Source organism: Eretmochelys imbricata, chromosome 13 (assembly GCF_965152235.1).
Source record: "Eretmochelys imbricata isolate rEreImb1 chromosome 13, rEreImb1.hap1, whole genome shotgun sequence".
NCBI lineage: Eukaryota > Metazoa > Chordata > Testudines > Cheloniidae > Eretmochelys > Eretmochelys imbricata.
The window spans coordinates 953,979-980,782 of NC_135584.1; the positions used below are offsets into that span (position 1 = coordinate 953,979).

General features: G+C 49.5%; 1 protein-coding gene across 3 annotated transcripts; it reads right to left on the minus strand.

The window, feature by feature from the left end:
* Nucleotides 1-357: 357 nt before the first annotated feature.
* PCIF1 (phosphorylated CTD interacting factor 1) lies at nucleotides 358-25,635 on the minus strand. 3 transcript variants are annotated; one of them, XM_077832653.1, is made up of 17 exons: nucleotides 25,478-25,635; nucleotides 25,053-25,165; nucleotides 21,530-21,668; nucleotides 21,163-21,287; nucleotides 20,590-20,727; nucleotides 13,285-13,415; nucleotides 12,912-13,066; nucleotides 11,778-11,925; nucleotides 11,485-11,568; nucleotides 10,293-10,392; nucleotides 9,123-9,285; nucleotides 7,577-7,749; nucleotides 4,019-4,105; nucleotides 3,344-3,528; nucleotides 2,917-3,010; nucleotides 2,518-2,693; nucleotides 358-1,481 (listed from the first exon to the last, which is right to left on the minus strand). In XM_077832653.1, the coding sequence occupies exons 3-17, from the start codon at nucleotides 21,651-21,653 to the stop codon at nucleotides 1,235-1,237; spliced, it is 2,130 nt and encodes a 709-aa protein (XP_077688779.1). In that variant the 5' UTR covers nucleotides 21,654-21,668; nucleotides 25,053-25,165; nucleotides 25,478-25,635; the 3' UTR covers nucleotides 358-1,234. The 3 variants fall into 3 exon arrangements, with proteins under 3 accessions (XP_077688779.1, XP_077688778.1, XP_077688780.1); XM_077832652.1 differs by having other exon boundaries at nucleotides 24,787-25,165; XM_077832654.1 differs by lacking the exon at nucleotides 25,053-25,165 and having other exon boundaries at nucleotides 25,478-25,609.
* Nucleotides 25,636-26,804: the final 1,169 nt, after the last annotated feature.

The following is a 26,804-nucleotide window of genomic DNA, read 5'->3' on the forward strand; positions in this document are numbered from 1 at the left end:
TAGGTATTAGAGTGCCTACCATCTCTCCCTCTCAGTTACGTGCCATTTTTAATCTCAGCAAAAGGGTCCCTTTTCCCTTGCCTATGCATGGGAGTCTCTGCTATCTATCATTGGAATGGTTTTATTTAACTCCCAGACATTTTGGATATAGTGTTTTAGTGATGCGGCACTCAACTCTGCCCAACTCAACCCACAAACACTGCAGACAAACAGATTCAAAGTGATGATCATTCTCCTAGAGTTCACCCAGTCCAGGGGCACAGGAGAAGGCAGTCAATCTGAGGGCAGACAGGGCAGGCTTGGCCTCCCACGGACAGTCCCAGGCCCCACAGATGAGGAATAGCACTGACACCAAGGGGAGCTGTAATGCTGGTTTTTAATGTCCCTAAGAACTAGGAAACAAAAATCAAAAATAGACTTTACTTTGCTTTCTTTGATAAAAGTAATAAAATGGTTAGCGGTGTTAAATTAATCCTTAAAAAACAAAACCCAAGGAGGTTAAATAAAGCCCAGAGGGCTCTGGGTAAAAACCACAACGACTACAAAACAGCTGCAAAGACGTTTTTACACACTAGAAGAAATTCCTTTTCTCTGCTTTTCTTTTATACAGTAAACAGCTTCGGCAAACACGGAACTCGTACATGTGGAAAGGAAACATGGATGCTACGGAAACAAACCCTGCAGGGAGCATGGTCGCCACGGACAGAACTATTTACACTATGGACACGGAGCTGGGCTGGTGCCAGGCCAGCAGGAAGAGCCTCTGGACCCTGCCTGCTTCTCTCTTGGAAATGCCAGGCTTCAGCCACCTGCAAGAGACCTTCTAGGCCACAGCTCTGTCTGTCAGTCAGTCCGTCCGTCCGTCCATCCATCCTTCACCTGTGCAGCCGTCTCAGCACCAGCTGCCTCTTCCTCAGAGCTTTATAGTGTTTGATGGGGCTGCAAACTCTTCCTATGACTGCGACCTTTGGCTTCATTGCCCCTCGTCTAGGGCAGCAGCCAGTTTTCTTCCCACGGAGCGTAAGGCGAGGGAATCTCCCTGGACTCTGGTGAGGGAAGTGGCCTTGCAGGTTTACAGAGGAAAGCAAGCAGGGTGGAGCTGCCTGGAGAGAGTCCCCCAGGCCTGGCGCTACTCGGCCAGCAGTCTCTCCACCTGCCACATCAAACCTTCCCTCCTCTGGAGCACTGTTACCTTCGCCCCTGGCGTCTGTCCCCGCACACTGCCCTCTGCAGATTAATTGGCATTGGTCTCCCGGCTGGTGCTTTGCTCTCGGCCCGTCTCCCGATCTTTATCTGCAGTTGAGGAAGAAGAGGAGGAGGAGGAGGAGGAACCCGTGGAACTGAGGGTCCGTCCCGAGTGCTTATAGGCTGTGACAAGCTCCTGCAGCCGCTCTGGCGTGGGCTCCCACTTGGTGAAGCCTGCGTTGTTTTGTAGGAAGATGACAGCAGTGTTGTGCACGGCTTTGTAGTACATCTCCTCTCTGCAAGGGAAGATGACAGGCACTCAGTACTCGCTTCGTGGCCCTGTCCAACCAGTCGCTCAGCTGCGCCTGGACCCTCCCACACTAATGTCCTCCCCATCTCCCTTCCCTTCTGTAGCACCGAGGAACAGCCATTCTCTCTTAAAAGAAAGCCATACTGGTGAGTTAAAATTCAAAGACGCATCATGCAGCCCCTCACGTGGGAAGTATCTGTCCTGATGTGCCAATATAGCTATATAGCTAGGACCCCGCTGTGAGCTCAGTGGTGCCCACATGCGGTCAAGAGCCTTCCAAAGGATAACCTCAGAGAATCAGTGTGTGTTACTTCCCATGGACACTACAAGGGCTGCTCTTGGCTAAGCACGCACCACAGCACCGTTAGCTCCTGGGGAAGCTCAACAAGTTAGAGAAGAGGGAACACTGTACAAATCTTGCAGCGCAGCTCCTTCTCCAACATACATAGCTAGGAATTCCGACCATCCCAGCTACGAAAAATCATGTCAGACAGCCTAGGCCAACCAGAAACCAATTGGGGACATGTGATATTTAAGCACTTGCTGCCCACCAAGCAAGCTGGTAGCCTGCCATACAGAAGACTATGGTGAAAACTGGCTCAAGCTTCTGCTTCTTTTTAACTGTTACTGAATGGTGGCAGCAACAGGACATTTACAAGCCCAGAAAGCTACTGTGCTCAGCCAGCTGCACCTCAGACTGTATGCTGGTGAGTGGCACATGACTCTTCTCCACAGTACAATATGACATACGCAGGTCAGATCAGAGACATGTCCCTGAGGGAGAGGCTGATGTAAATTTTTAATAGTAGGGAAATATACACAAATATGGTGACCCTTGATACTGTTGAGCCCAATCTGAGATGTGCTCGAGGTTCATTTTGGATAAGTCACTTGGCTTTTTTCCTAGCCTGTTCCATACCCCTAACCAATGTCACCTTGGAGCAGGGGATTCCTGCCAAGGGCCTCTCTAAAATGCAGTACATCTCAAGAGCATCCCAACCAAGACTTGCGAGAAAGCCTACTTTTTGCAGATATGCTGAGACCCGCTGCGGTACTCATGATCGAAGGCTGGCAGGATGAGTTGGTGCCGCTTGAACTTGCTCTGCTCCATGCGGGTCAGGGCTGGCGTCGGAGGGTCCCTCCACTCAGGGATGAAGACAATGAAGGAGAGGGGCTCATTGGAGCTCTCCAGCAGTTTCTAATCCACAAGGAAAAGAAGTCTTATTCTTGACCAAGTAATGACAATCACGACAGGCTCTGTGAGAAGGAAATGCACCCTTCTCTGAGACCAGCATAAGAGCTGTCACAGTCCTCAGTGACCTGCTGATCTGTAACCCTGCCATGGGGATGCGGGATAGCGGCAGAGGAGAGAGAGAGAGGACTGTCCCAGTCCAAGCAGTGACAGGGATGAGCGGACGTACCTCGAAGTGAGAGACCATGGCGTCCATCAGTTCCTCACAGAACGGAGGATTTGCCTCAAAAGAGCCACTTATGGGAAAGAAATCCAGGAATGGGCTGAAGGGAACAAGGGAAAAGATCCCAGTTAGGAAGGACCAACCATGAATGCAAACATCTTAGAAGACATCAGCATCTGCTAAAGGGCAGCCACCTGCAGCCCGACTTTCTAGCAGGGCAGGGCCTGCTCATTTACTTCCCCTGTGGCACAAACTGTCACCAAGGAGAGACACCACCTGAGAACCCGCAGGCTGACATTCCTTGGCTCCAAGTTCACTATTTTCTTGATATCATCAATAAGTACTTAAGTCCAGGATAGAGTTCCCACCCCAGCCAAAAATGCACGCACATAAATATACATACGGCAAGGGCAACAGAATGCAAGAGACTCACCCCCTGGATCCAAAATACCCATCTGTGTCCAGGAAGGCCGAACAGTACTGTTTAAAATAGCAGTTCAGGGGCGAGGCAAAGCATTCAAAACTCACTCCAAAGAGTTTGTGGAGGGCTTCAAAGACATGCACCGGGAGTGCCCCCTGCAGGCCAGTTCCTTCATACAGACCAACACCAAACATCATCTGAGGAGAGCAAACCCTCTGTGAGTGATTCCCTTAAGAGCTATGCGCCGCCATTGCTCCCCTCTCACTGCACTCTGACCCAGGGCCACATGCCCCACTCCACCAGGCTGACAGTACCCCTTCTTCGCTCCACACTCTCAAGTCTCCAGAACAGTCAAGAATGCACTCTGCACACTTCATCCAACTGGGCCCCACCACTACTCACCACCCATCTCCCCTCACCTGAAACTCAGCCTAAGAGCAGCAGGCTATTCTGTAAATGTGTGCACTTCTCCAAGCTTGAGGGTGAATGCCAAGACCACATGATAGTTCCCCAGCATAGCACCCTACCCGAACATCTTGGAGAAAACCCTGTTTAAGCCCAACTTTGCTCCACTTCTGGATCTATTGTTCAGTTTTCTGCTGGGTCTCCCAGAGCACTGCTGACAGTGCCAGTATTACAGTTCCACCAGAACTGCCTGCTGCCCAAAAGCTGAGAAGGAACCAGTACCTGGTATCGACGGAGAAGGCACCAAACCCTGGGCAGAAACCTCTCGCAGCCAGAGTCGTCAATGCAACTGTACCGATAGAGAAGCCACTGGAAAAGAAACCCAGGTCATTAAAAATAGCAATAAAGGAAGCAGGAGTGTCAGAGAGCCACAGGATGCTGAAGTGATAAGAAATCAGAGAGATGGGGGGTGCTAATACAATCCCATCCATTGAGAGAAGCAGGCACTGAGGTGATGGGAGTGGTAGAGACTTTAGAGAGCTTTGTAGAATTGTTCAGGAACATCTACTTTTAATAGGTTTCAGAGTGGTGGTCGTGTTAGTCTGTAACAGCAAAAAGAATGAGGAGTACTTCTGGCACCTTAGAGACTAAAAGAAAAGGAGTACTTGTGGCACCTTAGAGACTAACCAATTTATTTGAGCATAAGCTTTCTGTAGCTCATGAAAGCTTATGCTCAAATAAATTGGTTAGTCTCTAAGGTGCCACAAGTACCCCTTTTCTTTTTGCGAATACAGACTAACACGGCTGTTACTCTGAAACCTTAGAGACTAACAAATTTATTTGTGCATAAGCTCTCTTGGGCTAAAACCCACCTCATCGGATGCATGCAATGGAAAATACAGTAGGAAGATATATATACACACACAGAGAACATGAAAAAATGGGTGTTGCCATACCAACTCTAACGAAACTAATCAATTAAGGTGGGCTATTATCAGCAAGAGAAAAAAAAACTTTTGTAGTGATAATCAGGATGGCCCATTTCAAACAGTTGACAGGAAGGTGTGAGTAATAGTAGGGGAAATAAACATGGGGAAATAGCTTTTACTTTGTGTAATGACCCATCCACTCCCAGTCTTTATTCAAGCCTAATTTAATGGTGTCCAGTTTGCAAATTAATTCCGGTTCTGCAGTTTCTTAAAACTATAATACCCACCTGCTGAAGTGAAGAAACAGATTGACAGAACCAGAAGAATACCCAGAAGTCACCTATTCCAGGACAGACCCAACAAAGAAAGTAACAGAACGCCACTAGCCGTCACCTTCAGCCCCCAACTAAAACCTCTCCAGCGCATCACTGAGGATCTACAACCTATCCTGAAGGATGACCCATCACTCTCACAGATCTTGGAGACAGGCCAGTCCTTGCCTACAGACAGCCCCCCAACCTGAAGCAAATACTCACCGGCAACCACACACCAAAAACACTAACCCAGGAACCTATCCTTGCAACAAACCCCATTGCCAACTCTGTCCACATATCTATTCAAGGGACACCATCATAGTACCTAATCACATTGGCCACACCATCAGAGGCTCGTTCACCTGCACATCTACCAATGTGATATATGCCATCATGTGCCAGCAATGACCCTCTGCCATGTACATTGGTCAAACCAGACAGTCTCTACGTAAAAGAATAAATGGACACAAATCAGACGTCAAGAATTATAACATTCATAAACCAGTCGGAGAACACTTCAACCTCCCTGGTCACTCAATTACAGACCTAAAAGTCGCAATTCTTCAACAAAAAAAACTTCAAACACAGACTCCAACAAGAAACTGCAGAACTGGAATTAATTTGCAAACTGGACACCATTAAATTAGGCTTGAATAAAGACTGGGAGTGGATGGGTCATTACACAAAGTAAAAGCTTATGCTCTACTTTTAAAGTGGCACACTGCGGGCTAGACACTAGAGGGAACTTACCTTTTACCAAAGACCTCACATCCAGAGTTGGGCTTGCTGTGGGGTGGGCATGTGACACAAATCGGAACCCTGGGGGCCTACTAACACCACTCTTCAGGTAAGCCTCCCCTGACTGAGATGGTAGGAGCTGTCCTGATTTCAGCAGGTATTCTTATTTAACACTCTTGTTGCAGTAGCACCTAGAAGCCTCTGCCAGGTCAGAAGAACATAAGAAAGGCCATATTGGGTCAGACCAAAGGTCCACCAAGCCCAGTATCCTGTCTACCGACAGTGGCCAATGCCAGGTGCCCCAGAGGGAGTGAACCTAACAGGTAATGATCTAGTGATCTCTCTACTGCCATCCATCTCCACCCTCTGACAAACAGAGGCTAGGGACACCATTCCTTACCCATCCATTAATGGCTATTAGCCAGGACTTAACCTCCATGAATTTATCCAGTTTTCTTTTAAATCCTGTTATAGTCCTAGCCTTCACAAGCTCCTCAGGCAAGGAGTTCCACAGGTTGACTGTGCGCTGAGTGAAGAATAACTTTCCTTTTATTTGTTTTAAATCTGCTACCCATTAATTTCATTTGATGGCCTCTAGTTCTTATATTATGGAAACAAGTAAATAACTTTTCCTTATTCACTTTCTCCACACCACTCATGATTTTATAGACCTCTATCATATCCCCCCTTAGTCTCCTCTTTTCCAAGCTGAAAAGTCCTAGCCTCTTTAATCTCTCCTCATATGGGACTCGTTCCAAACCCCTAATCGTTTTAGTTGCCCTTCTCTGAACCTTTACTAATGCCAGTATATCTTTTTTGAAATGAGGGGACCACATCTGTATGCAGTATTCAAGATGTGGGCGCACCATGGATTTATATAAGGGCAGTAAGATATTCTCAGTCTTATTCTCTATCCCTTTTTTAATTATTCCTAACATCCTGTTTGCTTTTTTGACTGCCGCTGCACACTGCGTGGACGTCTTCAGAGAACTATCCACAAAGACTCCGGGGCCCACTGTGCTAGGCACTGGACACACAAACATATAACAAAGTGACAGTCCCTGCTCCATGGAGCTTACTGCTTTTAAGATTCTTTATTTTCTTGGGGCATGGACTGTCCCTTATTATACATTTGTGCAGGCCTATCATATCTAATCAGACTACTGGTCCATCGAGTCCAGCACAGGCCAATAGCTGATGCTTCAAAGGCAAAACACTAATGATTCACCTGGCCAACTGAGCAAAGTTGCACATATGGGAAAGGAGATTCCTTTCTGACCTCACCACTGATCAGCTAACACCCTGAAACAGGTGAACTTGTTATTTTAGTTTGCATTATTACACGTTAGTAGACATAAAATTACCTCGCTGTGGTCCTTCACTCAGTTACCAGTAATGATAGGTATTTCACAAGATGCCTACACACTGAGGAACTGCTGCCTTTTATTGGCTCTAAATACGCTGCACTCTAAGTTTTAATGGACAGTCTTTTAATGAGTGGCCTAATACTGAAGGGTAGGTAACAGCAGGCAATGATCAGTTTTCACTTAGACCCTTCAGCATTCTGAGCGCATAGGCCAGTCCATAAATACTCCTTTGTTTGTACAGTTCCTTGTCATACATGGAGGCCTGCTTTGGCCTCTACATTCTCCACCCCCGCTGGATCTCTGAATTCTCAAACTCTCTCAAAGTCAAGCAACCAGCACTGGGCAGAATTCCCCTTCCAATGTGGAAAGGGACCATGCTGTTTCAGAGACCCTCGCAGAAGGCAAGGAGAAGGCAGATCTCTCCCATTAAAAGGCAATTCACAATGGTGAGTGTGTTTCTCTCGCTCAGCAGGACTGAAGTACAGCCCTTACCAGCTTGCTGAAGTAGCTGCGGCTCACTTTCACCATCTCCCCCTTGTACCGAACACATGCGACATTGTTCTCCACGTGCATTTCTACATTGGGGACTGGTGGGGAAGGGATGGCGAGTCTCACTGGGTAACAGTATACAAGCCGATCCTGGACCTCTGGTGCTTCTACCTCGGCTATGTGGGAGACAGAGAAAGACAGTCACATTAGAATCCAAGCACACTAAGGGGACAGGCTCCACCTCCACCCCAAAGACAGGAGTAATGGGTCTGGAGCAAAGGCGGTAGGCCCCATTCCAAACACATATGGAGACAGGACTGGGGTGACCACATTACAGGTCAACCAGGCAGTCCACTCAGGCACCCAGTTAAGAGCCGCACCCACAGCTTACTTTAAATACGTGTTGGCCAAGTGAAGCAAGACCCTACACTCAACTCAACAGCACTTCTCTGGCTGCAACACAATAACTCTGGACACTGCAGCTAATCAACCTCACTCAGGGAATATTCTCTGGGCATCCATGGCTATGGCTTTTGATGCAAACTGGAACACTAGACAAGCCAGATTAAGAGGAAAATCAAGGCCCCCAGGCTGGTGCTGCAAGAAGAATCTCTCTATTGCCCCCTGCTGAAGCCTACACATATCAGCGACAGCTGCTTAATTTGCTGTGGGGCCCAGGGAAGACTGTAACCTGGACTCTAAGGCAGTGTCTACACTAGCACTTATGTCAGCAAAAAACTTCTATCGCTCAGGGGTGTGGGGGAAAAAAACCAACAATCCACACCCCTGAGCAACTTGGCAGCAGAGCATGTCCCGCCAACATCGCTCCTGCCGCTCACTGGGGGTAGTTCAATTATCCCGTCGGCACAGAGTGACTACAAAGGAGACCCTACAGTGGTGCAGCTGCAGTGGTACAGCTGTGCCGCTTGCAAGGTCACTAGTGTAGACATAGCCTAAGAAATAAGATAGCAAGTTTGTAAGGGAGGAAGTAGGGATCAGGAGGAGGGGATGGAGAAGTGGGGGCGGGGAACAGACATCTGGGAGGCATGAGAGGATACTGGCCATCTAGTCCTCAAGATGCAGGTGGTGGGGAAGAAAGGAGACCCAGACAATGCTGGGGAAGAGTAGTGCTTGGGGCAGCAGGGACTTGGAGCAGAGATGGAGAGGGGACGATGGGGACTGGGGGGCACACACTGCCCCAGGCTAGCCGGGACAATGGAGGAATACAAGAAGCCCCTGGTTTGTACATTATTCTCAGCCTACCGAAACTACAAAGTGTGAGACCCCCGGTGTACGCTTCTAAGAGGGTTCATATTAACTGGCAGGGGTGTCTCGGAGGCCCACCTGCCCACTGCTCTCCTACTGTGCTATTGTCACTTGAGCTAGCCCTAGACCACCACGTCTGTTGTAATTAAACATGGCCCCTAGGATTCAGAAAGCAGCCTCCCACACTACAAGTTGCATTTGAATGCGACAGGCTAGGCTGCATTCCACCACTCTGTTGTCATGTGGTGCGTTGTACTGTGCCTCTTCAGAGCTTGTGGCCTACCAGATATATTGTGCTCCTTGAGGACGGCAAGATGCTTTTCCCGGATCCGCTTGACATATTCGAGCGATATGTGGTAAATCTTACTGCAAATGCCTTCAACAGAGTCCTTGGCTGCAGCAGACACATGGGGCCCACACTGCTTACGTAAGTGCTCTAGGCGGTCCTGCAGAGTCAGAGAGAGGCCCTTACACACCATAATCACCAACTCTCCCTCAGCCTTGCACCAAATCCACAGGGGCTTCTAACAAGGCTCTCTCTTCTGTAAGGATAAGGCCGCCTTTGTCTGCAGCCATATCAGGAGAGCAGCAGCCATTACCCAAGAAGCAGAAAGTCACATCCTCACATTCCATCTAAATTGCATCAAAACAATGTAATATCGAGCTGTTAAGAAGGAGATCCTGTCCTAAGAGCACCCACCATCACCAGATAAAGAAAAGGATCTTACGATAGTTAAAGAAAATTTTTTGATAGCATTCTGTCTCGCACGAAATCACTTATCAACAGTTGTGATTGTAAAATCTTTACTTCTATTGTTTTGCCTTTTGGTCCCTACTTCTCTGGTTTAATCTGTATGATCTCTGATATGTTAGGATTGGTTAGAAAATTGTTTATTAATATTTTAGTAAAATGATTGGTTAAGATACAGCTAAGCAGGACTCAAATTTCACTATAAACTGGGGTCCAAAAGGAAGTTTTTTGGAACCAACTCCAGGACACCACCCCAAGATCAGCTGCCAGACCTCAACACCCTGCCAACCACAATGTGCAGAAGCTGGAATCCCCTAGATGACCTGATCGGCCACCAAGAAAAGTTCATCTGCCTTATTGAGAGTGGTGAGCATTGTATGTTTAGCGTGTGCATTCTGTTTTGGTGATTGTTAATAAACAGAGGTTAAGTAGGATATTACTGTGTAAGGCTTTCACTGCTAAAAGACCCCGCGAACCCAGAGTGCAGGCTTACGCCTGAACCCTTGAAACAGGGTAAGGGTGGGTACCCTAGAGTGTGTGTGAGTAACAGAGAATTTTGGGCAGGTAACACTTCTATCTCACAAAGCAGCTGTAAGTGATAAAACAACCACAGACTATCCAATGAGGGGCTTTTCCCTGCCCTCCACCTTTTCTTGGATTCAAGCGTATTCAGTTGTGCTGAGCTGGAAAGGGGATACTGACCATGTAGTCCTCCTTAGAGGCTGAATGGTCCCGTCGCAGCCAGCTGAAGGTGTCCTCCACATTCCATTTCACAACTTTCCTACTGTCTGGTGATGCACTCCTGCACACAGTGGGGAAATAGGAATTTAACCCACATCTGCTGTGACAACATGCCCCCTCCCAACACAGGGCCCTCCTATCAGTTGGGGAAATTTGGCAGCTGTGTCTTCCTCAATGCAGTGCCCTGTCACTGCCATCCAGGATTCCTGTGGGCAGTTTCTCAGATGCCTGCCTGATCAGGACCTGCCATGCTGTCTCCAAGACACAGTGTAGATGGCTGCTCTCCTCTCTGCAACAGGAGAGGTAAGTAAAGGAATTGCCCTAACTGACCAATGGTCCTTTCATCTCCAAAGGTGTCCACTACTGGAAGCTTCGGGGGAAGACATAAAATCCTCCACTCCCCAACGAACTAAAACTAAAAACTGAATGAATAGAAGTTGCAACCTTCTACCATGTCTGGATTGGACTATCTGTATAGGGTTTAAATTTTGAGCTCCTTGGGGCAGGGCTCTGCCTTGCTTCAGCCACCAATGCTGCTCAATGAAAAGGAATATGGCATCTCACGGTGCCATTCTGTACCTCAGCCAGGAGTTTATTCTTTCTTCCTGACCCTGAAGGATCTTTAGCCCTTGTCATGCACTTAACTTGTGCACATACTATCCTCATTAACAGAAAACATGGCAAAAATAAAAGATGGACCTATTTGTCTCAATACTATCCTGTAATGGAGAGTTCCACAGGGCATTCAAAGCTGGGTAATACTGCCTTTTATCCATTTTAAATTGGCTTCCTTTTCCTACCATTGGTGCCTACTGTTCTTGTCTTATCACAAGGATACACAGCACACAGTTGGCCCTCTCTGTGCCAGGCATTTCACTGACTCTCACTATCTCCTTGTCTTGCTTTCCAGTCACAATAGCATAAATCTTTCCAAACTCATGCTCAGCTGATCCACTCCCCCACAAGATGCTGCTGATCATTTTCATTGCCTTTCTTGGGGGTCTTTTCTAGTCCTGCTTCATTCTTACTGAGATGAGGTGACCAATACTGAAAAGAATTCAAGGTAGGGATGCAACAGCCACTTCTAGAAAGGTTTTAGAATATTCTCTGCTCTCAGAAGCTGATAATACAAACTGCAAGAGACAATCCCAACCTGGATTCAATAAGCCGTTTTGCAGCCTCGGCATATTTGAATAGGAGTCGCTTGGCTTCCTCACGGAACTTGATTCGGGATAATCTGAAACAAATACAAATACACACATATCACAGTCAGCTTCCCAGTTACCACTCCAAGCAGGAAGCATCAGGGCCAGCTCCCACCTTTCACACAAGCTTGCTGCTGCTCCACTGGGGAAAGTCAAACTCAGCAGTAAAGAATTTCCTAGGAAAACCCCTATAATGCCCCAAGAACAGAAACCCCAAATGTGTACTTTGCTTGAGTAGTACCTGATGGGAATGTCATTCATGATTTCTCTAAACATGGAAGGAGAGACTACTGGCTCACAGTTGCTTGGTAACAGAGGGTCTGTCCCTTTATCCACTACCTTCCGCTCCAACATCCAGCGATTAAAGGATTCCCGTGGAGGGTCAATCCCTAGAGGAAAAGAAAAAAGGTTTATTACTATTTAATAATAGTATTATGGTTAGGGCCCTACCGAATTCACAGCCATGAAGAACACGTCACGGACTGTTAAATCTCGTCTTCCCCCATGAAATCTAGTCTTGTGTGCTTTTACCCTGTACTGTACAGATTTCACGTGGGAGACCAGCGTTTCTCAAACTGGGGGCCCTGACCCAAAAGGGTGTTGTGGTGGGTGCCGCAGGGTTATTTTAGGGGGTTGCAGTATTGCCATCTTCACTTCTGCACTGCTTTCAGAGCTGGGCAGCTGGCGACGGGGCTGTTGGCCGGGCACCCGCTCTGAAGACAGTGTCCATACCACACCACTCTTACTTCTGCGCTGCTGGCTGGAGTGTGGCGGCTACTGACCAAGAGCCCAGCTCTGAATGCAACAGCGCAGAAGTAAGGGTGGCAATACCATAGCATGCCATCCTTACTTCTGCTGGCAGCAGGTCTGCCTTCAGAGCTGGGCTCCCAGCCAGCTGCCACCATTCTCCAGCTGCCCAGCTCTGAAGGCAGTGCCGCTGCCATGAGCAGTGCAGAAGTAAGGGTAGCAGTTCCACAACCCCTTTACAATAACCTTGAGACCTCCCCCGCAACCTTTTTTTGGGTCAGGATCCCTACAATTACAACACCCTGAAATTTCAGATTTAAATAGCTGAAATCATGAAATTTTTAAAATCCTATAACCATGAAATTGACCAAAATGGATCATGAATTTGGTAGGGCCCTAATTATGGTACTGCCCAGATGCTTGAACCAGGGTCCCATCCTGCTGCATGCAATCTCTGCTTGATGGGTCTACAATCTTATATGGCTTTCTAAAATTGTGTCAGAGACCATAAGGAAGGCAGAGAACAGGGAAGAAGAGAGACAGACTAGAGGGGCAGATGAAGAGGAGACAAAAAGAAGGAGAGCAAGGCACTGCAGCGGCAGGGGGAAAGCGAGAGACAGGAATTTACCCTCTCGCTGCTGGCAGAGCTCCCGGTAATGCTGCCGCAGCTTCAGCATGAGCTGGGATCGAAGCAGCTCCACCTCGGGGTGCAGAGGTAGCACTTCAGACGGTGCCCTCTGCTGAATCACGGCATTTGTTTGGATATCCAGGTCCCAGTATACTCTGTGGCAGGAGCAACAGTCGTCAGGATGGTCAGATATTTAACCAAATTGTCTCCCCTTAAAGAAGTCACCTTGGGACATACCAGCAGTCAGAAGACTGAACCACCCAGCCTCCCCCAACCTGGGGCCTGCCAAGTTCTCCCTCACAGACATGGGGAAAGTCTACTGTCCCCAGCTTGGTAATAAGGAAAGAGCAGAAGCAAAGAGGAGACAACTCACTCAGTTGGTCGTAAAAGAGCTGCCTGTTGTTTATCTTCGGGTGTAATACCACATATCTTTAAAACAGGGGTTCCTGGAATACTGGGAGAACTAGGGACTGTCTGGGCAGTCGTGTTCCCTGGAACATCCACCTGAGAGTGAGAAATGCCAGTCATCACACTAGAAAGTAAGGCACTGGGGCACTGTGTCGATTATCCCCCAAATCACTCCTGGAACAGTGCAGAACTCAGGATGCCCAGCTGATTGCCAGAGACAGAGTATGTTCACATTGCCTCTGACATACACAAATATGGGCACCTACATTACCCCATTGTTCAGTCATAGCCCACTTCCCAGCACAGAGGCACACATAATTCCCTCACCGCCGCAAGTACAACTATTGGGTACAGGTCTGAGTCCAATTTCCCTATTCCTTGGGTGCCAGGCGACATGGGATCCGAGTTACTAGACAGTAATTGGATTCAGGGTAGCAGCCGTGTTAGTCTGTATTCGCAAAAAGAAAAGGAGGACTTGTGGCACCTTAGAGACTAACCCATTTATCTGAGCATAAGCTTTCGTGAGTTACAGCTCACTTCATCGGATCCACTGAATGCATCTGATGAAGTGAGCTGTAACTCACGAAAGCTTATGCTCAAATAAATCAGTTAGTCTCTAAGGTGCCAGAAGTACTCCTTTTCTTTAGACAGTAATTGGGGCTGTCCTCTGACCTTGAACAGTTCAAGTGACTCTTTGAGACCAAGTTCTAGGCCCCCCCTTGATTTCTGTTTCTAATACAGATCTCAAACATGAAAGGAAGGCAGACACAGTGAAGACAGTGCCTTTGTAAGGGGCTTCCTTTAGGATTAGTTACTCTGTACTGCTCTAGGAATTTTGGCTAATGAGGCTTAAATATCTTTTCCTGTCACAGTTTCACGTTGGAGTCTGTTTTTGAAGTTTTTTTGTTGAAGAAAACTCACTTACAGACAGCCCCCCAACCTAAAGCAAATATTCACCAGCAGCTACACTCCACACAACAAAAACACCAACCCAGGACCAAACTCTGCAACAAACCCCGGTGCCAACTCTATCCACATATCTATTCAAGGGACACAATCATAGGACCTAACCACATCAGCCACACCATCAGAGGCTCGTTCATCTGCACATCTACCAATGTGCTATGTGCCAGCAATGCCCCTCTGCCACGTACATTGGCCAAACTGGACAGTCTCTACGCAAAAGAATAAATGGACACAAATCTGACATCAGGAATTATAACATTCAAAAACCAGTAGGAGAGCACTTCAATCTCCCTGGACACTCCATAACAGACCTAAAAGTGGCCACTCTTCAACAAAAAAACTTCAAAAACAGACTTCAGCATGAAACTGCAGAACTGGAATTAATTTGCAAACTGGACACCATCACATTAGGCCTGAATAAAGACTGGGAGTGGTTGGGTCATTACAAAACTTAAACCTAATTTCCCCCATACTAATTTCCCCCTACAGTTACTCACGCTTTCTTGTCAATTGTTTGAAGTGGGCCATTCATTACCACTACAATAGTTTTTTTTCCTCCCTTGGTATCCTACTGTTAATTGAATTGTCTTGTTAGACTGACCTCACACCTGGTAAGGCAACTCCCATCTTTTCATGTATTTATACCTGCTCCTGTATTTTCCACTCCATGCATCTGATGAAGTGGCTTCTAGCCCACAAAAGCTTATGCCCAAATAAATTTGTTAGTCTCTAAGGTGCCACACAGACTCCTCATTGTTTTTGCTGATACAGACTAACACAGCTACCACTCCGAAACTTTTCAGAGAATATTACCATTCACAGAGATTCACATCAGATCTCACAGATGCTTGGCTGTAAAGTCCTCCAGGACCCCTGCCCCCCCCTCCCCCCCGACATGTTTTCTTTCAAAGCCCAAGCGCCATCTCACAAAAACAGCTAGGAAGAACCTTCTCTTTGCCAACTGGTTTGTGCTTGCTAATGCTCTCAGATTCAGCTGCTGCAGTTTTGATCAACAGCAGCAAGATTTGTGCCCTCTCTCTCACCTTGGCCTGTGCTTTTCAGCCCTCATCCCCTCCCTCAAATGAATGCCTCACTCCCTTTGGGACACAGCCTCCCATCTGCTGTATACTATGGAATCAGATATTTTTGGCCTTTCATTACTGGAAGCACCTTTCAGTTGGTTTCCTGGTTTGGTAGGAGTGGTAACTTTCAGGCTGGTTTGACAGGAGACCTTTGCTTTAGAGGCATAGCATGTAAAGCAGGAAAGGACCACCAGATCATACAGTCTGACCTCCTGTATATTGTAGAACTGATCAATGAAATTGTTTTTAATTGTTCACTTTATTAATATAACTTCATAAGCAAAATCTTATTAATGAAACAACATTCATTCATAAAACCGGTTACCCCAATAATAACCGGTTGAGTTTCACTTTCAATCCAATTGCTGCTTAAATCACTGAAATTTACACTGTTTCAACATTGTAACTTCTGCTCACTGTTTGTCATTCATTATACTCCTCTAAATTGTAACTTCTCTTCTCTGTTTGCCATTCCTTCCTTGTAACTCAAACTCCATTTTAACTTGTCCCAAACTCCATTTTAAAATGCTCACTCCATTTTGTAAAAGCTTGCTGCAACCTTCATTTTTGCAAAACCCTGCTGTAATCTTATTAGTTTAGTTTAGATGTGTGAATGAGGTATATATGGATGATGGAATCAACCTCCAGCCCCAGCCTGTCCCGATGAAATAAAGTGTAAACACCAACACAGTCCTGACAAAGCAAGAAGAGTCCACTCTAAAAAGAACAGAACAAAAGTACAATTGAAGAAACATCAAAGCCAGTTCCCAGGCTGAAAGTCAGGTCTGCGATTGACAGGTGATCAATCACACCGGACCCAGAGGCAGCCTGACACAGCAAGACCTATAGACTCTGGATTCATACTAAAGCCTACAAAAAGGATGGATGAGATGGAAGACTTTGGAGGGTAACATTCTGCTGCCAACATGGAAGGGCATCGGTGCATGCCCAACAGAGACCCAGCTCTTCCTTGTGCCCGGCTTTACGAACCCAAGCCACGAACTCAAGCTACATTCAGCAGCTGCAGAACATTTGGGAGTGGGGGGGTGTGTGTGTGTGTGTGTACATACATACATAGGTATTAGATATTAGTTATTGGTCATAAATCAAATTGTGTTATGATAAACGTGACATCTTGTCTTGTCCCCTGAAACGATCCCGTGTAGTTTTGTCTGCATAACAATATCAAAGGCCACCAACACTAGTTAGCACCTGCACACTAACGCAGCAAACAAAATTAAAGTATCACAGACCACAGGAGATCAGACTGTTCTGTGCACGGGGAAAAAATAGGAGGGGACTAGGGGCACAAGTGCCCCAGGCCTCTGCAATGGTAGAGAAACGATTAAGTGAGATATACCCAGATAATCCTGGCAAGTGACCCACACCCACATGCTGCAGAAGAAGGCGAACTCCACGTGGGCACCAATGATACTGCCAAGAATGACCTTGAGTGGATCACTGCAGACTACGTGGCTCTGGGAAGAAGGTCAAAGGAGTTTGAGGCGCAAGTGCTTTTCTCGTCCATCCTCCCCGTGAAAGGAAAAGGCCTGGGTAGAGACCGTCGAATCGTGGAAGTCAACGAATGGCTACACAGGTGGTGTCGGAGAGAAAGCTTTGGATTCTTTGACCATGGGATGGAGTTCCAAGAAGGAGGAGTGCTAGGCAGAGACGGGCTCCGCCTAACAAAGAGAGGGAAGTGCATCTTCTCAAGCAGGCTGGCTAACCTAGTGAGGAGGGCTTTAAACTAGGTTCACCGGGGGAAGGAGACCAAAGCCCTGAGGTAAGTGGGATACCGGGAGGAAGCACGAGCAGGAACGCGCAAGAAGGCAGAGGTCCTGCCTCATACTGAGAAAGACGGACGATCAGCGAGTTCTCAAGTGCCTATACACAAATGCAAGAAGCCTGAGAAACAAGCAGGGAGAACTGGAAGCCCTGGCACAGTCAAGGAATTATGATGTGATTGGAATAACAGAGACTTGGTGGGATAACTCACATGACTGGAGTATTGTCATGGATGGATATAAACTGTTCAGGAAGGACAAGCAGGGCAGAAAAGGTGGGGGAGTTGCACTGTATGTATGTAAGGGAGCAGTATGACTGCTCAGAGCTCAAGTATGAAACTGCAGAAAAACCTGAGAGTCTCTGGATTAAGTTTAGAAGTGTGAGCAACAAGGGTGATGTCGTGGTGCGAGTCTGCTACAGACCACCGGACCAGAGGGATGAGGTGGACGAGGCTTTCTTCCGGCAACTCACAGAAGTTATTAGATCTCAGGCCCTGGTTCTCATGGGAGACTTCAATCACCCTGATATCTGCTGGGAGAGCACTACAGCGGTGCACAGACAAGCCAGGACGTTTTTGGAAAATGTAGGGGACAATTTCCTGGTGCAAGTGCTGGAGGAACCAACTAGGGGCAGAGCTCTTCTTAACCTGCTGCTCACAAACCGGGAAGAATTAGTAGGGGAACCAAAAGTGGATGGGAACCTGGGAGGCAGTGACCATGAGATGGTCGAGTTCAGGATCCTGACACAGGGAAGAAAGGAGAGCAGCAGAATACGGACCCTGGACTTCAGAAAAGCAGACTGACTCCCTCAGGGAACTGATGGGCAGGATCCCCTGGGAGAACAACATGAGGGGGAAAGGAGTCCAGGAGAGCTGGCTGTATTTTAAAGAATCCTTATTGAGGTTACAGGGACAAACCATCCCGATGCATAGAAAAAATAGTAAATATGGCAGGCGACCAGCTTGGCTTAACAGTGAAATCCTTGCTGATCTTGAACACAAAAAAGAAGCTTACAAGAAGTGGAAGATTGGACAAGTGACCAGGGATGAGTATAAAAATATTGCTCGGGCATGCAGGAGTGAAATCAGGAAGGCCAAATCACACCTGGAGTTGCAGCTAGCAAGAGATGTTAAGAGTAACAAGAAGGTTTTCTTCAGGTATGTTAGCAACAAGAAGAAAGTCAAGGAAAGTGTGGGCCCCTTACTGAATGAGGGAGGCAACCTAGTGACAGAGGATGTGGAAAAAGCTAATGTACTCAATGCTTTTTTTGCCTCTGTCTTCACGAACAAGGTCAGCTCCCAGACTACTGCACTGGGCAGCACAGCATGGGGAGGAGGTGACCAGCTCTCTGTGGAGAAAGAAGTGGTTCGGGACTATTTAGAAAAGCTGGACGAGCACAAGTCCACGGGGCCGGATGCGCTGCATCCGAGAGCGCTAAAGGAGTTGGTGGATATGATTGCAGAGCCATTGGCCATTATCTTTGAAAACTCATGGTGATCGGGGGAGGTCCTGGATGACTGGAAAAAGGCTAATGTAGTGCCCATCTTTAAAAAAGGGAAGGAGGAGGATCCTGGGAACTACAGGCCAGTCAGCCTCACCTCAGTCCCTGGAAAAATCAGGGAGCAGGTCCTCAAGGAATCAATTCTGAAGCACTTAGAGGAGAGGAAAGTGATCAGGAACAGTCAGCATGGATTCACCAAGGGCAAGTCATGCCTGACTAATCTAATTGCCTTCTATGACAAGGTAACTGGCTCTGTGGATGAGGGGAAAGCGGTGGACGTGTTGTTCCTTGACTTTAGCAACACTTTTCACATGGTCTCCCACAGTATTCTTGCCAGCAAGTTAAAGAAGTATGGGCTGGATGAATGGACTATAAGGTGGATAGAAAGTTGGCTAGACTGTCAGGCTCAACGGGTAGTGATCAATGGCTCTATGTCGTCTCGGCAGCCCGTATCAAGTGGAGTGCCCCAAGGGTTGGTCCTCGAGCCAGTTTTGTTCAATATCTTCATAAATGATCTGGAGGATGGTGTGGATTGCACCCTCAGCAAGTTTGCAGATGACACTAAACTGGGAGGAGTGGTAGATACACTAGAGGGTAGGGATAGGATACAGAGGGCCCTAGACAAATTAGAGGATTGGGCCAAAAGGAATCTGATGAGGTTCAGCAAGGACAAGCGCAGAGTCCTGCACTTAGGACGGAAGAATCCCATGCACCGCTACAGACTAGGGACCAAAAGGCTAGGCAGCAGTTCTGCAGAAAAGGACTAGGGGTTACAGTGGACGAGAAGCTGGATATGCGTCAACAGTGTGCCCCTGTTGTCAAGAAGGCCAATGGCATTTGGGGATGTATATATATATGTAGGGGCATTGCCAGCAGACCGTTCCCCTCTATTCGACATTGGTGAGGCCTCATCTGGAGTACTGTGTCCCGTTTTGCGCTCCACACTACAAGAAGGATGTGGAAAAATTGGAAAGAGTACAGCGGAGGGCAACAAAAATGATTAGGGGACTGGAACACATGACTTACGAGGAGAGGCTGAGGGAACTGGGATTGTTTAGTCTGAGGAAGGGAAGAATGAGGGGGGATTTGATAGCTGCTTTCAACTACCTGAAAGGGGGTTCCAAAGAGGATGGATCTAGACTGTTCTCAGTGGTAGCTGATGACAGAACGAGGAGTAATGGTCTCAAGTTGCAGTGCGGGAGGTTTAGGTTGGATATTAGGAAAAACTTTTTCACTAGGAGGGTGGTGAAACACTGGAATGCATTATCTAGGGAGGTGGTAGAATCTCCTTCCTTAGATATTTTTAAGGTCAGGCTTGACAAAGCCCTGGCTGGGATGATTTAGTTGGGGATTGGTCCTGCTTTGAGCAGGGGGTTGGACTAGATGACCTCCTGAGGTCCCTTCCAATCCTGATATTCTATGATTCTATGACTCCTCCCGCCCCAACCCCCAAGATCACTGCCAACATGACTCGAGGGAAAATTCCTTCCCAGTGCCACATATGATGGTCGGTTAGATCCTGAGCATGCCCCTTTCAGGCCCAGCAGGCTGATACACAAGGCTCTGCCTACTTGCTGCACTGTACTGAGACACATTATCTGTAATATTAGACAGTCAGAAATTTGGAGTCATCCTGCTACCGCCATCCCTTTTGTAGGGGTTTCTGTGCTCCTCAGGAACTCAGCAGCCTTCCCCCGATGCAGACAGCCTCAGTTCCACTCCCTTTTCCCTCAGCAACCCAGGTTTTTCCTCAATATTCAAAATACATAGCCACAGAATCTTCAGTTCTTATAGGAGCTTCCATGAGTAACTCAGCTCTGTTACCTGCTGACCAATTCTTTAATAGCCCTCCTGTCTAAACTATATTTGACATTAATTCTAGCGTTTAGTCCAACCTGGATGGGCTTAAGGACACCCTACAGAGAATTAGGACCTACCTTAGCTTTCTTCACACTATTACCACTGGGCTGAACTTCCTCAGAGAGTCTTCTCTTCCTTGGCTTGCTCTCCGGAGTGGTTTCCACCACTCCTCCTTCCACAGGCATTGGAGCAGCATTCAATCCCAGAGGATCCGACTAAGAGGATTAGTTACAGACAGAGTTACAATGAGAATCGTAAGTTCACAAGCCTTTCACAACCCCACAATTCTAACTGGTGAGAACAAGCTCTCGTCTTTCCCATTTCATTGCCCCAGTCTCTCAAGTGGAGAGAAACTGGGGCATTAGAGGTTGACATGCAGAGAGTAGGTGCAGTGTCTGGAACAATTCCAGCAGTGTGTCGTCCCCCCGGAAAAGAGAAATGCCTCGCCAGGGCCAGATAAGACTCTTGTAGCAAGGTAAGCTGCTTCCCCACAGTGCCCTGCCAGTACCAGACACCTTCATCCCAAGAGTGAAGCAAACCCTCAGAAGAGGAGCGCTCTCTCTACAATCCCACTCCAACACGAGTGCCACACAAGTCCCAGTGGGGCATCCCTGCATTACTATGACCACCTGAGGTAAACAGTTACTCACAATGACATCATGCTGTCCCAGGACAGGCATCTCCCACAGTGACTGGTTGGTGAAACGGTTGAAGTAGTAAGGGCGATTCTCCCGTTTACTCCAGCACTTCTCCCAGCCAGCCTGCACCAGCTCATCTAGGAGAGAGGAAAAGTATCAGCACAAGAGCAGCCCCGCTGCTCCAGTCTCCATCGCTGTCTGTCACAGCACATGCTAAACCCCGGGGGGGCGGGGGGGGAGCAGGGGAGGGAGAAGGATCATCCCAAAATTCCCTCTACCACTCCAAGAGGCTCCTTACCCTAAACTTTCTCGTCTCCCTCTCTGCTGCCACAGGGCTCCAGAATCCTATCCCTGACCCCCTAAACAGCAGAACAAGTACCTGGCAGGTCCTGCACCAGTCGGATGGGTTTCGGGGAGCTGGGCTGGTTCTGGTTAGAGGTACCAGGTGAGTGACTCATCAGAGAAGCTTCCTCCCCAGGGCTGCCGTGATTCTCATTGGCCATTTCTCAGCACAGGCACTAGAGAAAATACACACAAAACAGGTTCAGAGTAGCAGCCGTGTTAGTCTGTATTCGCAAAAAGAAAAGGAGGACTTGTGGCACCTTAGAGACTAACCAATTTATCTGAGCATAAGCTTTCGTGAGCTACAGCGACGAAGTGAGCCGTAGCTCACGAAAGCTGATGCTCAAATAAATTGGTTAGTCTCTAAGGTGCCACAAGTCCTCCTGTTCTTTATATACAAACAGCACATCAAAATAGGATTTGTGCAAGGCTAGCCCTGTGCCCAGAGCCAGTTCAACAGCTTAGCTCTAGCAATGCAGTCCTGTATCAGCAACAGCAAAGAAGGCTTGAAAGTGGGGGAGGAAAGGCAGCACCTGACTTGGTGGCAGAAAGCTGTTACAGATGTCTGTTAACCTAATTATACACTGATTAATAGGAACTTTGAACTCTGAACAGCACACAAGAGGGGAATCACTTAGCAGCATTAAAAATACACAACTTACAACTAGACCCCATCAGAAAGGTCAAGTGTCTGATCCCCTACTCGCCTACCTGGGACAGAAATCACTCCTCACCTGAGAACATATGCAGACCTCCCCCCATCTCAGCTTTAAACTCGAGACATCTATTAAACATTCAAGTACTACATAAAATAACTCCAGTGCTCTATGACAGGTTTCAGAGTAACAGCCGTGTTAGTCTGTATTCGCAAAAAGAAAAGGAGGACTTGTGGCACCTTAGAGACTAACCAATTTATTTGAGCATGAGCTTTCGTGAGCTACAGCTCACTTCTATGAGAAAGGCAACCAGTGAGCTCCACAGGTGCAAACACAGGCTGGAAGGCAAGAACTCCTTGGTCTTGTCACTGACTTGCTCCAGGGCTTTGAATAAGTTACCGCACCTCTCTGTACTTCAATTTCTTGATCTGCAAAATGGGGGTGACACTCCCAGCTCTACCCACAAAAGGGAATGTGAAGGTTAATTGGGTCATACTGCTAAAGCACTATGTAAGTATTATTAAATGTTGTCAGCTAGAGAGAAGCCTCCAGGCTCTTCTCTTCTCAGTGAGCCCTCCCTGTGAAGCTATCAAAACACTTGTCCTGGGGCAAGTATCAGAGATGGCTTCTCTACCAACCCTAAACATGCTGGCTCCACAGTGAAGCAAGGAAAAAGGGATGAATGTAAAGTTTTCAGCCATTACCCCCATTTTTCCAACTCGGCAGCTGCCTTTGTATTTCACCACCCTTTTGTCCTCCCAGTTCAGTATCTAAGATATTGCCACCTCTTTGCCTTTAAAAGAAGTGTATTTAAGTGGTACTAATATTAAATAATATTGCAAAGTGGCCATGCTCTCATCTTTCATCTACAGAGACCCATGTGAGTGACTACCAGATTTATCAGTCTAGTTTCCACTTCTGCATATTAAAAGAAGTCCCTGAACATTTCACAATAGGCAGTGTGTCCAGCAGAAGTGGAACAGAAGGAAGTCAGGAATGAGCACTGGCTGCCTGTGGTGATAACTACAAAAGGAGACTGTGGTGCAGGTCAGAACTGAAGTGTATTGGTAGGCATGCTTGGCTTGGCGGGGGAGGTGCCACAAAGAGGGAACCACCCTCCCTCCTTCTCCCAGGAAAGGCAATATAGTGGGTTAGTGTAAACGTGCAGGTCTTCTAGAAGCCTTGATTCTCCACAACCAGGCAAAAGACAAGCCCACAGCTGAAAGGCTGTATATTATCCGAGAGCACCTATTAGACAGCCTGCACCACAGCATACAAACGTTTAGACCCTTCAGCAAGTGGAGGAATTATATTAATTTTGCATATTTGTGCTGTTTCTCCTACACCTTTGCATATCTGTGCTGTTTCTCCAACCCCAGTGTGACCTCTACAGTCATCCTAACTCCATTGCTGGGAGTGAGCAAAGGCTGCAAAACTAGCTCAATCATTTTGCAGGAAAAAAGCAACAGCTCAGCCTCACTCTATACTCACTTTTATGTACCAGACCATAGCTGGAATAGGTGTATCATAGGGCTCCAGACTCACAAGCTTCATTAAATAGTCCATTAAATTAAGCACCCATCTTGTCTGATTTTTAAAGCTTTTAATCCCTCTTTAGAAAAATACATAAAACACCCAAGCCTATGCTTATTCAATACGATTGCTGGTGTGTCCTCCATTATATATTGTGTGCCTTATACTTAAATGTAGTGGGGTAAGGCCCAAAATAAACCAGGTGTGTACTTCAAGAAGCTACAGCTATTTACAGGCTACAGAGTGTTAAATAAAATGACAGAAGTTGGTGCAAGGTTTGATCATATGTGGCATATAATAATATTTAGCTAATTCTTTTCATCCATAAGTGCTTTAAACTTGAACAAATGACCATTTCCATCTCCATTTACAGACAGGAAAATGGAAGCAGAGAGTGTGATTCTTCCCAAGTCACTGACGAAAATGTGGCAGAGCAGACTATAAACCCAGGTTCTCTTATACCCAGTCCCCTTCTCTCTCCAGTGGATCGTGCTGATGGGACTATTTGGAGGAGCAGTTTGGTCTGTATCTCACCGATGCTGGGACTTATTAAAACGGATCCAAAATAACCATTATATATTGGTTATGTTATCAGTGTTGTGTACAGTACTTTACAAACATAAGATCTGGCCCCTGCCCCAAAGAGCTTATAGCTAGAAGTGGTAACTACCAAAACAGAGCACAGTGAGGTGGAAGAAGACACACAGCAAGGAGTACAGCCAGAAGGAGTATGATTTGCTCCATTTCATCAGTCGGGGAGTTTACACGTTTCTCTCTATAATCAGACAGAAGGATGGATGCAGACATTAGAAATCAGCAGCAGAGAAGGAGAAATTTTTGAAGATATTTCCTGCCATCCCCAGGGCAGGGCTGCTCGCTGGGGCTGGGAAAGTTGAACACCATCACAATTCATTTCTGCACTGCGTTTGGGTGTTGTAATTGCCCAACACCAGAGCGTGTATCCACCCTAGCCCCCAGGCTACTTCTATTCTCCCAGACACCGAGAATGACACTGACAAGCTAATGATTTGGTGGTTGTTTTTAATGGGTAACACACGGGGAGGCCATAGGTAAGCAGCAGAAGGCGGCGCCGGTGTTAACTCACATGAGCATCAAAAAGAAATGACACCAGCCTAACGCACAGTCCGAGAGCGCCTGGTGCACCAAGAGGCGTGTGCGCCGGGCGGCGCGCTGAGCTGGTCCAGGCCGAGCCGGTCCAGGCCGAGCCGGGGCGCTTCGGCGGCCGCGGAGACGCGATGCCCAGCGGCGCGCTGGCGGGGGCGGCGATCCCTCGCCGGGCCGGAGGCGCAGCGCAGCAGGGCCCGCTCCCGCGGGCGGGCGACGGTCCGTGGGCGCCGCCGAGTTACTTACAATTGCGGGTCGGCTCGCGGGCCTCTCGCGCCTCTCCAGCGACGCCGTGCGCTGCGCGGGGCTGCGGCCGCATCTTCACAGCGGGCGGGGGCGCGCCTGGCCCGCGGCGGGCGCTACGGGGCGAGAACGGGCCGCGTCAGTCTCCGCCCGCGGGCCCGGGCCCCGGCCCCGCGGGGGGAGGGGGGAACGGACCCCGCGGCCTGCGCAGGCGCGCGGACCCGCTCCCCCACCGTGCGCGCTCCCGGGCCCCCGGCCGCGGCGGCAGAGGGAGCCCGCGGCCGGGCCCCGCGCAGGACACTAAGATGGCGGCCGAGGACCCGGGGCCGCCGCCCGCCTCCGCGCGGGCCCTTCGCCCCCCTCCCGGCGCCCTGGCCCCGCCTCATCTCCCGGAGCGCGGCCCCTGCCCACGCGGGCGCGGCCGGTACCTGCATGCGAGGTCAGGGGCTGGGGGCACCGGAGAGCGGTCCGCTTCCTGCTACCGTCCCGCCTCCGCCGCGCCCTCCCCTCCGCCGCCATCTTGTAGCGGGACCCGGAGCAGCCAGTGCGCAGCCGCTGGGCCGCCCCGCCCCGGGCACTGCGCAGGCGCCGCGGTCGAACTCAGACACTGCGCAGGCGTGACTCTCTCCGCACCCCAGCCGCGGGCAATGCGCATGTGCAGAAGCGAGACTCGCTCTTCGGGTGCCAACAATACGCATGCGCTGATCCAGCGGCGCCCGCTCCCTTCCTGGCGCCATCTGTAGTGTGGCATTATTGGAAATCCTGGGAGGCTCCTCCCCTCTGGGCGGGGCCAGATACGGATGCTGGCTGGGGGCGGAGCTCTAGCCGCCAGGACTCCTGGGTTCTTCTCCGGGCGGGTGATTCGTGGAGCCGAAGGTTGCAGGGCCCTTGGGTCGTGGAGCCTGGCCCCTGCCTGGCACGTGGGCACTTGGGTGTCCCTGGGGCCTGGCCCGGGTGGGACACGAGGCTGGGTGCGGCGGGGAACTACCGGAGCCGCCCCCTCTGCCCGTCCCGGCCGGGCTGCCAGGCTCTGGCGGCGGGAGTCACGGGAGCCTCGCCCTCCCCCTCTGCCCGTCCCGGCCGGGCTGCCAGGCTCTGGCGGCGGGAGTCACGGGAGCCTCGCCCTCCCCCTCTGCCCGCCCCGGCCGGGCTGCCAGGCTCTGGCGGCGGGAGTCAGGGGAGCCTCGCCCTCCCCCTCTGCCCGCCCCGGCCGGGCTGCCAGGCTCTGGCGGCGGGAGTCACGGGAGCCTCGCCCTCCCCCTCTGCCCGTCCCGGCCGGGCTGCCAGGCTCTGGCGGCGGGAGTCACGGGAGCCTCGCCCTCCCCCTCTGCCCGCCCCGGCCGGGCTGCCAGGCTCTGGCGGCGGGAGTCACGGGAGCCTCGCCCTCCCCCTCTGCCCGCCCCGGCCGGGCTGCCAGGCTCTGGCGGCGGGAGTCAGGGGAGCCTCGCCCTCCCCCTCTGCCCGCCCCGGCCGGACTGCCAGGCTCTGGCGGCGGGAGTCACGGGAGCCTCGCCCTCCCCCTCTGCCCGCCCCGGCCGGGCTGCCAGGCTCTGGCGGCGGGAGTCACGGGAGCCTCGCCCTCCCCCCTCTGCCCGTCCCGGCCGGGGTGCCAGGCTCTGGCGGCGGGAGTCAGGGGAGCCTCGCCCTCCCCCTCTGCCCGTCCCGGCCGGGGTGCCAGGCTCTGGCGGCGGGAGTCAGGGGAGCCTCGCCCTCCCCCTCTGCCCGTCCCGGCCGGGGTGCCAGGCTCTGGCGGCG

Bases quoted from the DNA above. Each gene is read 5' to 3' on its own strand.
- PCIF1 (XM_077832653.1), bottom strand. From the start codon at position 21,653: ATGGCCAATGAGAATCACGGCAGCCCTGGGGAGGAAGCTTCTCTGATG. The intron at 13,416-20,589 runs GTAGGTCCTAAT...TCTCACTCTCAG, and splicing joins ATAGTGTGAAGAAAGCTAAG to GTGGATGTTCCAGGGAACAC. The intron at 3,529-4,018 runs GTACTGGTTCCT...TGCTCTCCTCAG, and splicing joins GCCTTCTCCGTCGATACCAG to ATGATGTTTGGTGTTGGTCT.